Below are 16822 nucleotides of genomic sequence, written 5' to 3' on the forward strand. Positions count from 1 at the left end.
CTCTTCGTCTGCGATAGGTGGTGGTTGGACTCCGATAACGGCATTCGGGGGTCGGGAGCTTAGGAAGGTGGTAAGGGTCTCCCGATGAATGTCGTTAATTGCCTGTCTGTATACTGTTTGATCCTGGAGTGGTCTGTCCGTTTTGTCCTGGATCTCGTCCACGTAATTGAGGAAGTGTCTCCTGATGTGCCTGGGAAGTGGCTCAGGCTCGAGCAGGTGTCTGCATGGGTGAGGCCTACGGTGACACCCTAGCAGAAACTGCTTGCCGAGCATTTTGTTATGCTCCTTAACCGGGAGCATGTGCGCCTCGTCGTGCAGGTGTTGGATAGGGGACATCAGGAGACATCCTGTCGCGGTCCTGATGGCAGTATTCTGGCAGGTCTGAAGCTTCGTCCACTGCGTATCACTGGTTCCAGGCGACCAGACAGGCGCGGCATAGTTCAGAACCGGTCGGCCTATTGCTTTGAAAGTCGACAGCAACATTTCTTTGTCTTTGCCCCAAGTGCTGCCGGCAAGCGACTTGAGAACCTTGTTGCGATTCTGTACTCTCGTTGCAATAGCGGTTGTGTGCGCCGAGAAGGAGAGCAAGCTGTCGAAGGTGACTCCCAAAATTCTGGGGTTGCTTATCGTCGGTATTGGGGCGTCGTCGACGTGTACTTGAAGTGGCAGCTTGACCTCCTTTGTCCAGGTGGTAAAAAGGGTCGCCGTGGATTTAGTGGGAGAAAGTTTTAAGTTTCTCGCAGTGAAGAAGCGAGAAAGGCGGGCGAGGTAGTCGTTTACTTTTGAGCATAGGCCATCAATGTCATTGCCCGACGCCATTATCGTGCAGTCGTCGGCATATGAGACCAGTGAGACTCCCTCTGGTGGCTGGGGGAGTTTCGAAATATAGAAATTAAAAAGCAAGGGTGAAAGGACACCACCCTGCGGTACTCCTTGCTTTATTTTTCTCTGTTTGGAGGTTTGGTCTCGAAATACTACCGACGAGTGACGACCACTCAGGTAGTTCGCGGTCCACCTCTTCAGCCCTGGCGGGAGTGTCGACTGTAAAATGTCATCTAGTAGCGTGGCGTGGCTGACTGTGTCGAAAGCCTTTTGTAGGTCCAACGCTACTAGGACAGTCCTCTCGCAGGGGCGGTTTTGGTTTAGGCCGCGGTTTACCTGGGTGTTTATGACGGTGAGTGCCGTGGTGGTACTGTGCACTCTACGGAAACCATGCTGGTGTGGGGCTGCAGTCAGGTGTTCAGTGAGGAGTGGGAGTAGAAGGGCTTCAAGTGTCTTCACTACTGGGGAAAGGAGAGTTATCCGACGATAAGACTCCCCTTGGTTGGCGGGTTTCCCCACTAGCCCTGTCTAGTGTACCGTATTTTATTTTCGAATTCAATTGTAGTCCCGTCTAGTCTTCCAATTATCTAAAGTGGTCGCTACATCTACCTGTAGTGATGATGTCATCCAGTAGAGTCCCTTCCACACCTGATCCAATTATCTAAAGTGGTCGCTACATTTGCCTGTAGTGATGATGTCATCCAGTAGAGTCCCTTCCACATCTGATCCATCAAGCGCTCAAAGGTTGTTGAAGTATTGCATAATTCGAATGGCATCACAGGAAACTGCCACAACCCATTTCCTTTAATGAAGGCTGTCTTCTCACAATCGCAATCCTCAATTGCCACCTCCCAGTAACCACTCTTTAAAGCAAGGGTGAAAAATCATTGCCCACTGGATAAAGTGTCGAGAGTGTCATCTATTCGTGGTAATGGGTATCTGTCCTTTTTCGAGACTTCATTCAGCTTTCTGTAACCGGATTCCTAAGGGAGGTAACAAACCCCCTGATTCTCCAAAATCTTACAGACCAATCAGTCTATCGTCGTTTATGTTAAAGACAATGGAAAAACTACTTGAATACCATCTAAGAGAAGAAGTAATCTTTAAAAAACCCCTCCATAAGCTGCAATTTGCTTACCAAAAAGGGAAATCCACAGTCACAGCACTGCACACACTCGTTGTCAATATAGAAAAGGCTCTAAATCAAAAAGAAATAGCACAATGTTCCTTTATGGACATAGAGAGAGCCTTCGACAACCCAAATTACAAATCCAAGGAAACAGCACTCGAGAAAAGAGGTGCAACCCCTATATTAACACATCGGATAAGCCAAATGCTTAATCAGAGGATTATTAAAGCCTCGTTAGGCCAAGCTGAACTTAATGTCACAACAGTAAAGGGATGTCCGCAAGGAGGAGTTCTTTCTCCACTGCTATGGTCCCTACTAGTTGATGACTTGGTGCAGCACCTAAAGAATAAGAGATATATTACTATTGGTTATGCAGATGGCATATCTGTTATAATAAAAGGCAACCATGAAAGGACACTAACAGACTTAATGCAAAATGCCTTGAACGCAACATGGGAATGGTGTAAAAAGGAGGGGCTGTCGATTAACCCTAACAAAACCACAATTGTCCCCTTCACAAGAAAAAGAAAGATGGAGGTTCCTATATTGAAAATAAATGAAACAGTGATAGAACTAAAGGAAGAGGGCAAGTATCTAGGGTTAACCTTAGATAAAAAACTCACTTGGGAATCACATATCTATATATATAAAAATTCAGCCGTTTTTGGCGTTGTGATGAACTTTACGGAGAATGGCTCAACCGATTTTAACCAAACTTTGCCACATTGAAGAGACACATGTGGAGAAGGTTTGTATTTTAAGAATCGAATACCAGGGTCTCGAGAAATAGGCCAAAACGTGGACCCGGGTAACCCTAGGATGTGTTTGTACAATATGGATATCAAATGGAAGCTGTTGGTGAATGCTTTAGTACAGAGTATTTTTCATGCCACTCCGTGACTGGGGTCTCGAGATATAGGTCAAAACGTGGACCCGGGTAACCTTTGGTTGTGTATGTACAATATGGGTATCAAATGAAAGCTGTTGATAAGTGCTTTAATACGGGGTAATTTTCATATCTATTGATGACTATGGTCTCGAAATATATACCAAAACGTGGACCCGCCGTGTCTTTGCACCGAATTAAACCAAACTTACATACATTGTTAAGTAAGTATTGAAAATGGGTTTCGTAAAGTTTGGTTGTAATTCGGAACACCGGCAACGCGTACAACGTTTTTTTGAACCAGCCATAATGTCGTTTACTTTTTTAGCGCTTGGGGCGGACCTGAACTGTCAAATTGACAGTGTGAGTTACAATGTGTCAACAGGCCCGACGAGAGTGGGGGGGGATCGGGTACTTTTTCCCCCGGGCCCGGAGTTTTCAGAGGGGCCCGGACTCGAGATTATACGTATTTATATGAATTAGACATCATTGGAAAGGGCCCGCATTTGCAATTTTCCCCCTGGGCCCGGATTTTCCCCCGGAGCCCGGATATGCTCTCTACGGCCCTGTGTGTCAATATATCTTTCTGATTCGGACGCCATAAGGAGAAGACGTAAGTGCAAAGTGTAAACATTTTTTGTGAATTTTTTTGGAGTGGATTTTGGAACAGTGAATAATTTCTTACGAAATTTGAGAATTTAATGAGAAATCCGAATGTTCAAATGAAATTATGTTTTGTGGATTTAATTTTTTGGTTCATATGCGATAAGCTACGCTACACCATGAGTGAAAAAAATGGTAAAAAAAAATGAAAAAAACAAAAGAAATTGTTAAAGGATGCAAAAGAAGAGCACGAAAAATGCGTAACTTTGATGAAAAAATTAATAGTCTTATCATGCAAATTGTCAACAATTTTCAGAAGAAAAGAGATGATTTAAGAAAATCACAACAAAATAAAATAATCCTGACTATGTGGACTTGGGCTTTTAAACACATATGCATCGAAAATATAATCCACAAAATTGAAAAAAAAACATATTTTAAAATCTTAGAATACCATAATTACAATCATGTTTATTACAGTACAAATGCCAAGACAATCACGTAATCATATTGGTCGTTCGACAAATAATAAAGGCGCACGAGAAATGCCCGGAATAACGCGACATCAGAAGAACGTCAAGAACAAAATGATGTAGTCAAACGATTGATGAATAATGTTATCCAAGCAACTATTTTAATTGGCAAATTCAAGAATGAAGACGTTCTAATACCAAGAATTCCAATGATTCCACCTGAATTGCCATTTGAATTCAAGCATTTGCAACTGCCCATTCGTTTAGCATTTGCAATAACTATCAATAAATCACAAGGGCACCTTTAGAAATATGCGGATGAATTTAGAAGAACCAGTATTCACCCATGGTCAACTATACGTTGGCTGTTCACGTGTTGGGAAGCCAACAACATTAAATATTTACTCAAAAACAAATAGAAAAACATATCTTTTCTGTTCAAAACCATATCTATTCTATTTTAGTGTGCCCAGCGAAGCGGGCCGGGTTTGCTAGTAAATAATATAACAAAAACAAGCCACGAAATCCTTGTGGACAACCAAACAATTACTAGGGAGACCCTGGGGCCTCAGCCCTAGTATGGCCCTCTGGATATACACCCAAATGGTTAGACCAATCATACTGTATGGGGCACTAGTATGGTGGAGCAAATTGTATGGCACTAGTATGGTGGGCACTAGTATCCAACAAACAGCGATAACCAAACTGGGAAAAGTACAAGGGCTTGCTTGCCTATGCATCACAGGGGCTATGAGAACTACTCCAACGGCTGGCATGGAAGCACTCCTTAATCTCCCACCACTTCATATAGCAATCCAAGAGGAAGCAGCTACGCAAGCACTCATGCTACACATGAAAGAAAATTTCAACCTCACAGGTCAACTAAGTATCCTAAATAAAATCAGAAACACCATAAGCATGGCTCAAGTCTCAAACCACATTGACCCAACACTCTGTTTCACAAAAGGATAAACAGTTACCTTTCCTGAGAGGATCGAGTGGAAAACAAACCCAAAATGGATGAATGATGATTCACAAAAATGGTACACTGTTGGATCAAAAACACCTTATGGTGTAGGATCAGGAGTAGTGGGGCCCAGAATCCACAAATCATTCACTCTCACCAGGGACACCACCATCTTCCAAGCGGAATTATACGCAATAATGGAAGCAGCAAACATCATGCAACGTAGAAACCACAAGAGAGTAAAGATTAGAATACTCTCGGACAGCCAATCAGTTCTAAAAGCTTTAGATAGCTATACCTACAACTCAAAAACTCTCTTAGAATGCCACAAGGCACTCAATAACCTGGCATCCAAAAACAATGTCTCATTAATTTGGGTCCAGGACATGAGGGATATGACGGCAACGAAAAGGCAGACTTTCAAGCCAAAAAAGGGGCAGATGTAAACTTCATCGGACCTAGTCCCATGTTTGGATTCAACAAAAACAACCTAAAACAAAAAGTAAAATACTGGGCACAAACTCTATTAAATCACCATTGGAACAACGTAGAGGGTCTTAGACACTCCAAAAAGTTTCTAAGTTTCAACGCTAAAAGAGCTAACATGGCCCTCACGTTAAACAAAAAGAGCATTCGCACTCTCACAGGCGCTCTCACGGGTCACTTCACCTGCAACAAATACCTACATAAATTAGGCATAACTAACACTAGCACCTGCAGATTTTGCTGCGAAGATGAGGAGTCTATAGAACATCTCATCATCGAATGTCCGGGGTTGACGCATAGAAGGAAAAGGTTTTTAAACAAGTTCATGCTTACAGATGAAGACCTTCCTTGTGCTAGTGGAACTTTACGAATTGATTTTGTATGTGACTATTCAATGTCTCACGGTGTCAGTTCTACCAAATTTTCCACAATCACCGTCGAATATGTAACTGCATTTCTCCAGCAATTTCTTAGCTTTGTTCTCTCTAGCCCTCTCATTGAATGCAACCAAGTTCCTATAAAGCCGGGAGATTTTATTATTGCTCCCTGGAATTGTTGAGGTCTGTGAAGGAATCACCCTTGCAGACATTTGATAGAGCCTGAGCTACCTCCCGGCGAGTAAGGATACATCTCTTCGACAATACCGAATATATCCAGGACCAAACACATCTGCAGTTACTGGACCGGACAGTATATAGACAGACATTAAACGACATCCATCGGGAGTCTCTCATCGCCTTCCCAAACTCCGAACGCTCGAATGTCGTTATCTAAGTCCAACCAGCCCCCATTGCAGACGAAGAGCTCCAGCTGCCTCGTGAGATCCGCTAAACTTTGACACTTTCAATATATGTCCGGCATGTGGAGGTTTACCGCACGATACTAACCACCTATTCACAAATTCAATCTTAAACCCACTCACCTAACACCCCTCTCCTTCTAGACCCAACTTCTCGAAACAATATTTTCTGGGCCTTCCGTTAGATGAATTAGGCGCTGATGATCGGTGACTGCACTGCACTGGCAGAACCCAGTGAACTTCTGCAACAACAAACACAACAAGAGGGATAGGTAAGTAAAAACATGCAAATTTTCGAACCACTAATGGTTCGCCGCTTTACAGGACTCCGAATTCGTCACTCTAGAATAACAAACGAGTATAAAATGTCATTGAATAACATTATAAGTCAAGATACAACAGCTGGAGTCATTGTTAACCAACATAATTTTTTCCCAAAATTTTTGAAACAAATACTATTTTCATTTTAATAGAAATTTCTTTCAATTAATTTACATTTTTGAATAATAATAAACATAATTTTCAGCTTTGTTTTGAGTACTAAAACTGGAGGCCCAGCTTTGGTCAGACAAATATTAAAACTTTTAATTTAAAACATTTTAAAAGTAATATAGTCGATCTCTTAATAATGAAATATGGGGTTTTAATCATTTGGTATACCCTGTACACGTTTTGAAAGCCACTGGGCTTTTGTGTATGATGTCAAAATTTAGCTCAGAATGTCAGAGGGAGAAATGTCAAATAAGGGTCAACTGTCAATCACGAGCTCAGTTTTGACTGTCAAATTTCTCAGTTTCGTTTCATATTAAATTACTTATGGGCAATTTTTTTTCTTTTTCGTGAACTAGTAAATGAGACAAGTTATTTTGATTAAGTTTATGATACGTGAGTCCGGTGGTTTCTTATATTGATATTAAAATACATACGAAAATTATGTGGGATAATTAGTGTGAATTCGCATGGCGATCTATTTTAATCGTGTTATTTTGTGCTAGAAAACGTATGCGTTCTATGAAATGATTGGTCGCGAAGAAAGTGTGAGGAAGGGCAAGGAACTTATGTAGGCCAAAGAACGTTGATTTTCTTCTGTTTGAAGTCCTTTCGAAAACAATTGTGTAAAACCATTTCAAAGTGAAGCTAAACCAAAATTAAAAATGCATCCATGTCTGAATAAGAAAATAAAAAATTCAGAAAAGCAAATAATAGCAATGAGAAATTTTCATTGCTTCCTATACCGTATTAGTTAACGACAAATATTGTGAATAGAAATCAATGTAGAAATATTCGAGCAATAAATTCAAAAATTGTTGGTAGTTCTAAGTAACAAAATCTACCATTGAAATGTAAATGCCAATTAATCAAATGATTGTGTGAATAATCTCTACCTGTTTCAAATAATGGCTGAGCTTTCCTTTTCTACCACGATATATTTGCTTATAATGTCTAAGTGCGTGGACCGAATTTAAAAATTATAACACGCAAATGTAGTCACAATATCAGCCTTTTGGGCTGGAGTTTAGAACAGTGCCGATCTTGGAATTTCTGGCAAACTATAATGTTTTTTTTAATGAAACTTGGTGGAGATGTTAGTGAGGTGTTAAGGAACACTCTTTATAACTTTAAATTAATCGGGAAATAATAATTTTTTAATTATTTACATTCAAAATGCCCTTGGGAACATCAGTATAATTTGCCACATTACACTCTATATTTTTTAACATTTCACTATAAATCACCAAATATACACTCACACGCGTGTTTTTACCGATTTTTATGCTAATATTTTAATTATATCTATTAAAATTAAATGCAAATACATTTGCCTATGCAATCACATTCCAATTTTAAGCGCGAATAAGAAGAAGATTGGAATGCCAACAGTATGGTGTTGCCGGATGCCTGCAAATGAAAACAAAAAATAAGTTCTTAAGTTTAGTCTTAATCATGGGGGTCGGGGTTATTGTGCCTCCTTATTACATACACGCATATGACGTTTTAATTTTGGGTTCAATGGTTTTAACACAGAAAGGAGTTTTACGCAAAAATACTGTGGATTGCGTAGCCGGAGTTGGACTGATGAGGGTTATTTTTTTGAAGCGCGGCCGAAGGCCGCCCACGCAAAAAGGAGTTCTACGCAAAAATACTGTGGATTGCGTAGCCGGAGTTGGACTGATGAGGGTTATTTTTTTGAAGCGCGGCCGAAGGCCGCCCACGCGAAAGGGAGTTCTACGCAAAAATACTGTGGATTGCGTAGCCGGAGTTGGACTGATGAGGGTTATTTTTTTGAAGCGCGGCCGAAGGCCGCCCACGCAAAAAGGAGTTCTACGCAAAAATACTGTGGATTGCGTAGCCGGAGTTGGACTGATGAGGGTTATTTTTTTGAAGCGCGGCCGAAGGCCGCCCACGCGAAAAGGAGTTCTACGCAAAAATACTGTGGATTGCGTAGCCGGAGTTGGACTGATGAGGGTTATTTTTTTGAAGCGCGGCCGAAGGCCGCCTACGCGATAAAGAGTTCCACGCAAAAATACTGTGTTAATCAATTTAATTACTTTATTATTTTTTGTGATACGCTTAATATCATTGTTTTTAAGTTTAAATGAGTTGTATGTTTTTATTTTCAAATTCATTTCTCAACTTTAAATTACAGCAAAAAATACTGCAGTTTTACAATGAACCTTCCACTGAACACCTCTGCGTGCGAACTTCGTTTTCATTTCAGGTGTATGGCAACACCAACTTTTCGCTAAATTATAGAACTTTAACATTAAATTACTTAAAAATATAAGCCTCCGGCAGGTTCTGTTTTCAGTTTTAAGATGAGGATACACCCCTCTATCACCCCCTTTTTACCGTTTTTTCCAAAGCGATCGGCACTATACTAAATTCTAGCCGCCTTTTGATTTATATTACTTTTTATAAATTAAAATTAAGAATTAATAGCAATATTTAACGTTAAAAATGCAGCTTTTTTGCATAAGCTTAAAAAAATGCCCTATTACAGACGCTTATTTCACATAAATACAAACACAGAAAAGTAACAAAATCACTTATAAACATTCTTTATTACATTAAGATTCGATTTAAAGCTATTTCTATTAAAATTCTATTAAAATTCTATTATTACAAATGTTCTTCTAACCGTTTGTAATACCGTGCAGAATAAATTTGAGGAGCGAACTGTCAAACGAATGATGAGAGAGAGAATAACAAAGCGAAATAAGAAAAACCCAGTCAACCAAAAGCGAACAATTCTTTTATTATTTATAGGGGCGCTTTTTTAGTTTCAAATATACATAATATTACAAAAACAAATATTTTTACAAAAACTGAAAATTTGGAATAAAAATCGCGCGATTTTTAGTCCAAAATTTCGCCTGCGGCGCTTTTTTGATTTCAAATATACGTATATATTACAAAACCAAATATTTTTACAAATACTGAAAATTTGGAATAAAAATCGCGCGATTTTTAGTCCAAATTTTCGCCTGCGGCGCTTTTTTGATTTCAAATATACATATATATTACAAAAACAAATATTTTTACAAATACTGAAAATTTGGAATAAAAATCGCGCGATTTTTAGTCCAAATTTTCGCCTGCGGCGCTTTTTTGATTTCAAATATACATGTTTATAACAAAAACTAATATTTTTACAAAAAAAAAAAAAATTATAAATAGTGAAATAATGCAAAATCGGACAATTTTTGACCTAAATTTTCGCCATCGGCAACGATAAAACAACGTTTTCATAAGTGCTATGAAATATAAAACCTAAGTTAAATGCTTGTTGGGTTGACGACTGCTGTATACTCTTCTCTTCAACTGTATTTCAGTACAAACTGCAAATGCGGTCGGAAAAAACCTAATTTTTAAACTTCTCCTGGGGGTTCTATAGGGACACTAGGAGGTTGGGACTTTCACAGTTATAATGGTGTGACCTTGCTCTTTCTAATGGGCGTGGTGGGTGGTGCTACGCCCCCTCCCCTTCCGCCCCCCACTCAAATATATCGTGGTAGTAAAGGAAAGTTTTGCCCAAATAATGTATAATTGAATTATTTTGGCCCAATATGAATGGCGCAAATGTTTGTTTATTTTCGAGTGTGCTTTGTGTTATTTTTCTTAGCCAACCGTTTCATGCAGAGAGCAGAGTGAAGTTTTGACCGATATATTGATTACAAAGACCGATATACAGAGAACGTTAAATATTTAACGTTCTCTGCGATATATGTATTTACGCCTCAAGTGAAATGATAGCTGGTCTAATTGTGCTGTAATATTTTTTAATCTTACACTTTTGTTATAGCCTATTTAAAATTTGTTTAAATAAATCGCAACTCTGCTGGGCAAAAGTATATGTTGGTGGAGCTCCAACAGTGTGTGATAAAATCGAAAAACCAAACATTAATGTTAAACCTGATAATGTATGTATGCAAACAAGAAATAAGAAACATGTGTATTTTATTTTTTCTCTCAAAATCTCCTTAACTTCTAAGGGTAATTATCTAGTTTAAGGCCCGGGTGTCGAAATTGATCAAAAATACCATAAACTAGATAATTACCAAGAGATGGATAAGAGGGCAGAGTTAAGTAATTTGGATTTGATTATCTGCGCTTATTGTGCCTAAATACGTGCGTCGAATTAAAAAAAAATTTACTCTCATGCCCTGTCACTAGATATATAGGTTTGAATGTTTGATTTATGCATTGATAATTTTATAGTCCCGAATTAGTCCACAAATCGGTATTCTCATTTTCATTTCATCTTACTATTTATAAGAAATACTGTAGACAGCGTAGCCGAAGTTGTACTCATGAACGCGATTTATTAAGTATAACAGAAAATAAAAAAAAAAACACTGTTGTGTAGTTTACCAAAGAAAACATATAAAAAATTGTAAAACAGTTTTAGTACTCGCCCTATTTAATGAGATCACCTGTCTAGTTTACGGACTGGTCCCAACATTAATAAAATATTTTAGAAACCGAGGGATATTATTTAGGCCGCTCAAAAAATGTAAACAAAAGACAATTCCGTAAGAGTAATGTAATATTTTGTATTACTAGTCACTCATTCAGTAGCGCACTAAATAGCCGTTTTACACAACTTGAACACCCAGTAACCCTGAAGTAGACACACAACGCGCGATGAAAATTAACTGGTATTGCCAATTTTGGCACCCTGGCCGTACACTAGATAATTACCCACCTTATTACCAAAGCTGGTGCAGGGTGCTAAAATGTTTACAAAATACACTCACTCATATAGTCGTAATAAATTAAAATGCGTGCCATTATTCCCATTTCACCTTTTCTTCTTTTAAAGTAAAGAACCATAAGCAGCGACAAAAGAATAGGGTCAAATATTTCAATATACATACATACACATAAGTGATAAAAATGAGTGATAATAATTATGCGGGAGAAACGGCTCCCACTATGTTGACGTCGTCTGAAGCGACTCCACCTGCTGACGGTGCTGCACTATTAGAAACGAAAACCATGCCTGTTCAATCGAAATCGGTAGTACCGCCTTCACAAGCCACAACTGCAGCATCTCTATCATCAACACCAGCCTCATCTATTGCAGGTGGACCCACAAGCCGTTTGCGTGCGCCGACTAATTATGGTGGCGATACAGCGGGCAGTGTTGCAAAAATTGGCCGTCTGTGCTCGCATGCTATCCCGAAGGCCGGACCTCCACCACGAGGTAATTGTTAAAATTTAATTCCTCATTTATTTATAAATTTTATAAATTTATTGTATATATGTTTGGAAGTAAAAATGGGTATTTTGTACTTTTTAGTATATCTTTGGGTGTAAAAGTTCTCAAATACAATTTATGAATTTTTAATACATTTTTACTTAGTGTAATATTTATAATTAGATTTAATTTTCACTGTGCTGAATGTCGAATCGTCTATCTACTCTGCCAAAAGCTGTCCCCGACGATCGTTTGCAGGCTTAAATTCCAGAGATAGTGATGTGAAGTCACGTACAACCAAACGATTTTCACCTCATAATTGCACCTATTTCAGGGTGATATCCAGCTAAGCAGGAGGTTTATATACGTAATGTTGCTTGGGTGAGCTTCGTGGAACCGTGGAGAGTTTGTTTGGGTTGCTGGGTGATTGCACTAGCACATTGGGCGAGGGCTAAGGATTCCAGATGGCGGAAGCATAATGTGCCACAGTTTTTTAGCGCCTGAGCAGGTTTTAACGTGGGACCGTTGCACTGGTTACATCTAATCGATGAGGAGTTTGGGTAGAGCCGTCTTTGGGGAACGCAGCAGAAATATACTTTTGGTCCAGAGTTAGGCGCAATGCAAGCTCTGAGAAAAAGTATTGGGAGCAGTCTTGCTGCATGGAGCTGCTCCAGTGATGATAAACGAGAGGTGAGGTTCAGTTCACTGGGCAGACTAGTTTACTGGTCAGACAGGGCAGCCCTTGGTTGGGAAAAACCTGAGTCATTCCGGTACGTAGAACCGGCTGTCATGGTAATAGCCGACCTTGAGCGAGTTCGTTTGTGGTCGCTTAGCTCGACATTTCCACGTATGTATGTATCTTTCGATGAATAGCTCACAATCGGACATTAAAACGTGATTACGTACCGATTTTTTTTTATATTTTCTGTATTATTTAATTTTTTCCCGAAATACGTAGTTAAGTGCTGGAGAATCCACATATAACAAACGATTTGTTCTATTCAAAAGTCTAATCGGTAATAACTAACGCAGTTTTTGTCGAAATCACAACTTCCCGCTCAGATACTTATTGCGAGTAACCGGAGCATTAAACCGGAATCTAGAAAATTTCACAGCACTCTTACTGTATGCGTTGGCGGCATGCATTTAACTCATAGCCATAATAATACTAAAATAATTAACAAAGCACAATAAATTGAACACAAACGCTTCTGTTGTTTATGTAATGGCGTTAACCCGTAGAATTACCGCCAGAATCGTCATCGGCAGACTATCGACTACAAAATTATGCAGCCATGAGCTGAGTTGTTGTAGAATTTGTCTTCGGAAAATGCAGTATATTATTACTACGCACAAATCTTTATTTGCGCTTGTATATTAATTATGACAAGTACGACAAATTTATCGTTAAAATATGATATAAGTCCAGATGTATGTAAGTAATTATATTATCACGCTTTTGCGTGTTATATTTTAACATGTTTTGCTGTTGGCATCGCTGTAATGATTTTGGTTCTGCCATTGCCGCTTACTCATTCCTTACTCTTACAATTTTCTGTTTCCTGTGTTCGTGCTTTAACTTACTTTTACTCTAAATAACTCACAACAGGTGTGAAAAAATTCGCAACCATCATCTAGAACAGACGTAAAAGAACTTTTTAAAGCAGTAAAAATCTTACTATAGTAAACCAATAATTGCCGACACGTTGATGATTCAGTTACATGACTTGTGTTAAAATTGATACTCGCTTTGAACTTAAGAACTATAATCGTTTTATAACAAAGGATGGTATCAATGATTTTGAACTTTTGGAAAAATAATTTAATTTAATTGAAGACGTCCTTTCAATAATGTATACAAACATACATTAACATGAAAAAAGAGGTGGTCTGTAAAGTCGGTTTACTGACGATAGTTTAACGTGACAACGTCATAAGAAAATACTGATGTAATGGTTGCAATTTTCAAAACAAAATTCTAATTTTATTTGTTTGATAGATATTTTGTATGAATATAGAGAAGGAGGTAAATGGAATCGCAATGGAATTGATCAAGTTACATTTACACAAACGTGAAAAATTACGAAACATTTATCAAATTCATGAAAGATATGTTCAATTTCGATTGTGCATCAGATGTTAATAAATCAACAACACTAAGAGGCAACATCAATGATTTGCCTTTTTCAAGACACATTACACTCGAAACACCCCCTTTCATTTCCTACTTTTCCTATCATCGTCCTATTCTCAACAGAGAAATGGTTCATTACCATGCACAGAGGAAGAAGGCATATGCAAATACAAATATGTGAATTTATATACATATGCGCATATACATACAAAAATATGCTCACTCAAGTAAGAGAGAGCCAGATGTAGCACGTTGCCGTTCGTTCGGCGCTCTCGCTTGCAGTTCCAGCAAGGCAAGAATCAAGATGGATTGAATAAGGTGACAGCATTCACCCAGCTGAATTTTTCGCCGTAGGTATGGCTTACGTCAAATTGATATGCTTTGTTTGTATGTATTGGTATGTTTACATTCGTATGTTTACATTTGCTTGCTGATTTTGACATGATGCTTGCACCAAACGCAACAACAAATACATGTAGGGTTTTACTTATATGTGTTTGCTGTCACCTGTAATAAATTCGCCTTGGCAAGAATGATAGAAAGAAGATTGCGCCCATCAGAGAGTACGTTTGCTGAGTTGTGCAGTATTGCCAACCATTTGCTCTTCGCAATAAATTTAGTGCTTTTTTATACCGAAAATGCGAAAATTTTGAAGTTTCGTGTTTGTTTCTTTTTCTTTTAATTTAAAGCTACTGAAACTTTTAAGTTAAAAAAAACTGTATTATACAAAAGAAGGTTAAAAAAGGCCACTCTGAGAAGATTTTAGTGCTAATGAAAATTAGTTGGTTTTTATAAAATTTGATATTTTGAAAGTGTGAATTTAATTTTTTGCTCCTTTTAAGGTTATGGAAGAATATTAAATGTCCCTCTCTCAACTCTTATTAAGATTGAAAATTTTTTTACATGTTTTAAAAGGCGTTTGAATTTACTGAATGCGGATTAAAACCATAGAGTTGTAATCGTTTCTTCCGGCCATCAATCCTTAGTGGGACATAGGGCATCAAGAGGTGTATTCATTATAAAAATAAGCAACAAAATACCAGAAAATACTAAAGAAACCATACTGACAGTTTTACAAAAAGAGTACCTTATCTAGTTACATAACCTCAAATATAGCAAATAAGTCGTTCCCTTAACAAAAGAGTCTCGCTTGACAACAATAACTTATAAATTAAATTGTACATAAGCACAAAACATTTATTAAAAAAAACGCACATTCTAAAGACAATTTGTCACGCATACAAAGTTCTTTAAATGATTCAATAAAAATTTGTTGTGTTATTTTCTTTAAATGGGAATTTTATATTTTTATATCCAAAGGTAGGCAATACTGCGACGCTTGGAGTGTTCGAGAGAAAGATTCTGCGTAAGATTTTTGGACCTTTGCACGTTGGCAATGGCGAATATCGCAGACGATGGAACGATGAGCTGTATGAGCTTTACGACGACATAGACATAGCGCAGCGAATAAAGATCCAGCGGCTCCGTTGGCTGGGTCATGTCGTCCGAATGGATACAAACGCTCCGGCTTTGAAAGTATTCGATGCGGTACCAGCTGGTGGTAGCAGAGGAAGGGGGCGGCCTCCTCTGCGTTGGAAAGATCAGGTGGAGAAGGACTTGGCTTCACTTGGTGTGTCCAACTGGCGCCGGTTAGCACGAAAAAGAAACGACTGGCGCGCTTTGCTAAACTCGGCCAAAATCGCGTAAGCGGTTATAGCGCCAATTAAGAAGAAGAAGGCAATACTGCAGTAGCGAGAGAGAGATTTGACTGCCGACAGCAGAAGAACACCAACAACACCTACAATCGCGGGCAATGCCACCAGATGTTAAAAAAAGTAAAGCTAAATAAAACTAAGTGAATTATTGAACTAATTTAAAAAAAATGTATATTTTACAAAATTATAAACATTACTTTTAATTAGAACAGACTAGAAAAATGTCATGAAGAAAGAACTAAAACTCTCAGACTAAAAACAAAACAAAAAAAATGCTAAATCAAGTTACGAAAATGGTAATCTGGCCATACTGGAGCTAAAATCACGTAACTCGTTGTCAAATTCGCTGAGAGCAAAGTAACGGGACCACGATAGGCGCCATCTCATTATTCTTTCCATCGTGCCAGTAAGGTACATTAGCTTACATTTGCTTGCGTACAGAATAGATTCGTACATTTGATATGACCACCATATGATTTGTATGCATCTTTACACATATAGATTTGTTCTTTTTGTTTGAAAATTGCGCGAAATTGTATATGTATATGCATGTTTATATACATATTATATAATAGTATACAACATATCTTATAAGGTATGTGGTAAATATTACCATACATTTTTCCTTCATATATATATAACACTGCACAACAGCATTTCTGATGATTGGGTTATGATACATGTTTTTAGTCCAATTTTTAATGACAATTTCAAATCTGTAACTGAAATTCCTGTATCAGCTCTATATGACACATTTGACTTTTTGTAATAAAACACTATAGATTTAAAGATTATTTTATTTTATTGCCTTCTTAAGTTTAAAAAAATTTTCTTTTATATGATTTCCTTGCTGAAGTTGAAGGCATAGAACTGTTGTTAATGATCCAACAATAGTCGGCCATCATGTGTGTGTTCCAGTAACCTTGATAGCGTTTCTCCATCGTACGAAGGTCCTGGTGGAATCGCTCGCCCTGTTCTTCGCTGAGTTCCCCAAGATTGGCTGGAAAATAGTCCAGATGGTTGTGAAGAAAGTGTAACTTAATTCTCATATTACATCCAACCCTTTGGAAGTGACCCCTTAGTTGTTCGACGTGCTGAGAATAGTCA

The 16822-nt window shown here is 38.2% G+C and overlaps 2 protein-coding genes across 10 annotated transcripts in view; one reads left to right on the forward strand and one right to left on the reverse strand.

The window, feature by feature from the left end:
• Window positions 1-240: 240 nt before the first annotated feature.
• Window positions 241-1201, reverse strand: LOC128865055 (uncharacterized; the record flags this gene model as incomplete). The annotated part of the gene is made up of 1 exon (XM_054104970.1): window positions 241-1201. A coding segment is annotated over exon 1 (579 nt), but the record flags the coding sequence as incomplete, so codon positions are not given.
• Window positions 1202-6925: 5724 nt separating this feature from the next.
• Window positions 6926-16822, forward strand: part of LOC128865049 (restin homolog) — a 72172-nt gene continuing 62275 nt past the window's right edge. For 3 of the 9 annotated variants that reach the window (XM_054104947.1, XM_054104953.1, XM_054104954.1), the window contains exons 1-2: window positions 6926-7050; window positions 11489-11872. In XM_054104947.1, the coding sequence (XP_053960922.1) occupies window positions 11563-11872 (310 nt within the window). In that variant the 5' untranslated portion in view covers window positions 6926-7050; window positions 11489-11562. The other 6 variants (XM_054104948.1, XM_054104949.1, XM_054104961.1 and 3 more) reach the window with 6 other exon arrangements.

Source organism: Anastrepha ludens, chromosome 5 (assembly GCF_028408465.1).
Source record: "Anastrepha ludens isolate Willacy chromosome 5, idAnaLude1.1, whole genome shotgun sequence".
In the NCBI taxonomy this organism is placed as follows: domain Eukaryota; kingdom Metazoa; phylum Arthropoda; class Insecta; order Diptera; family Tephritidae; genus Anastrepha; species Anastrepha ludens.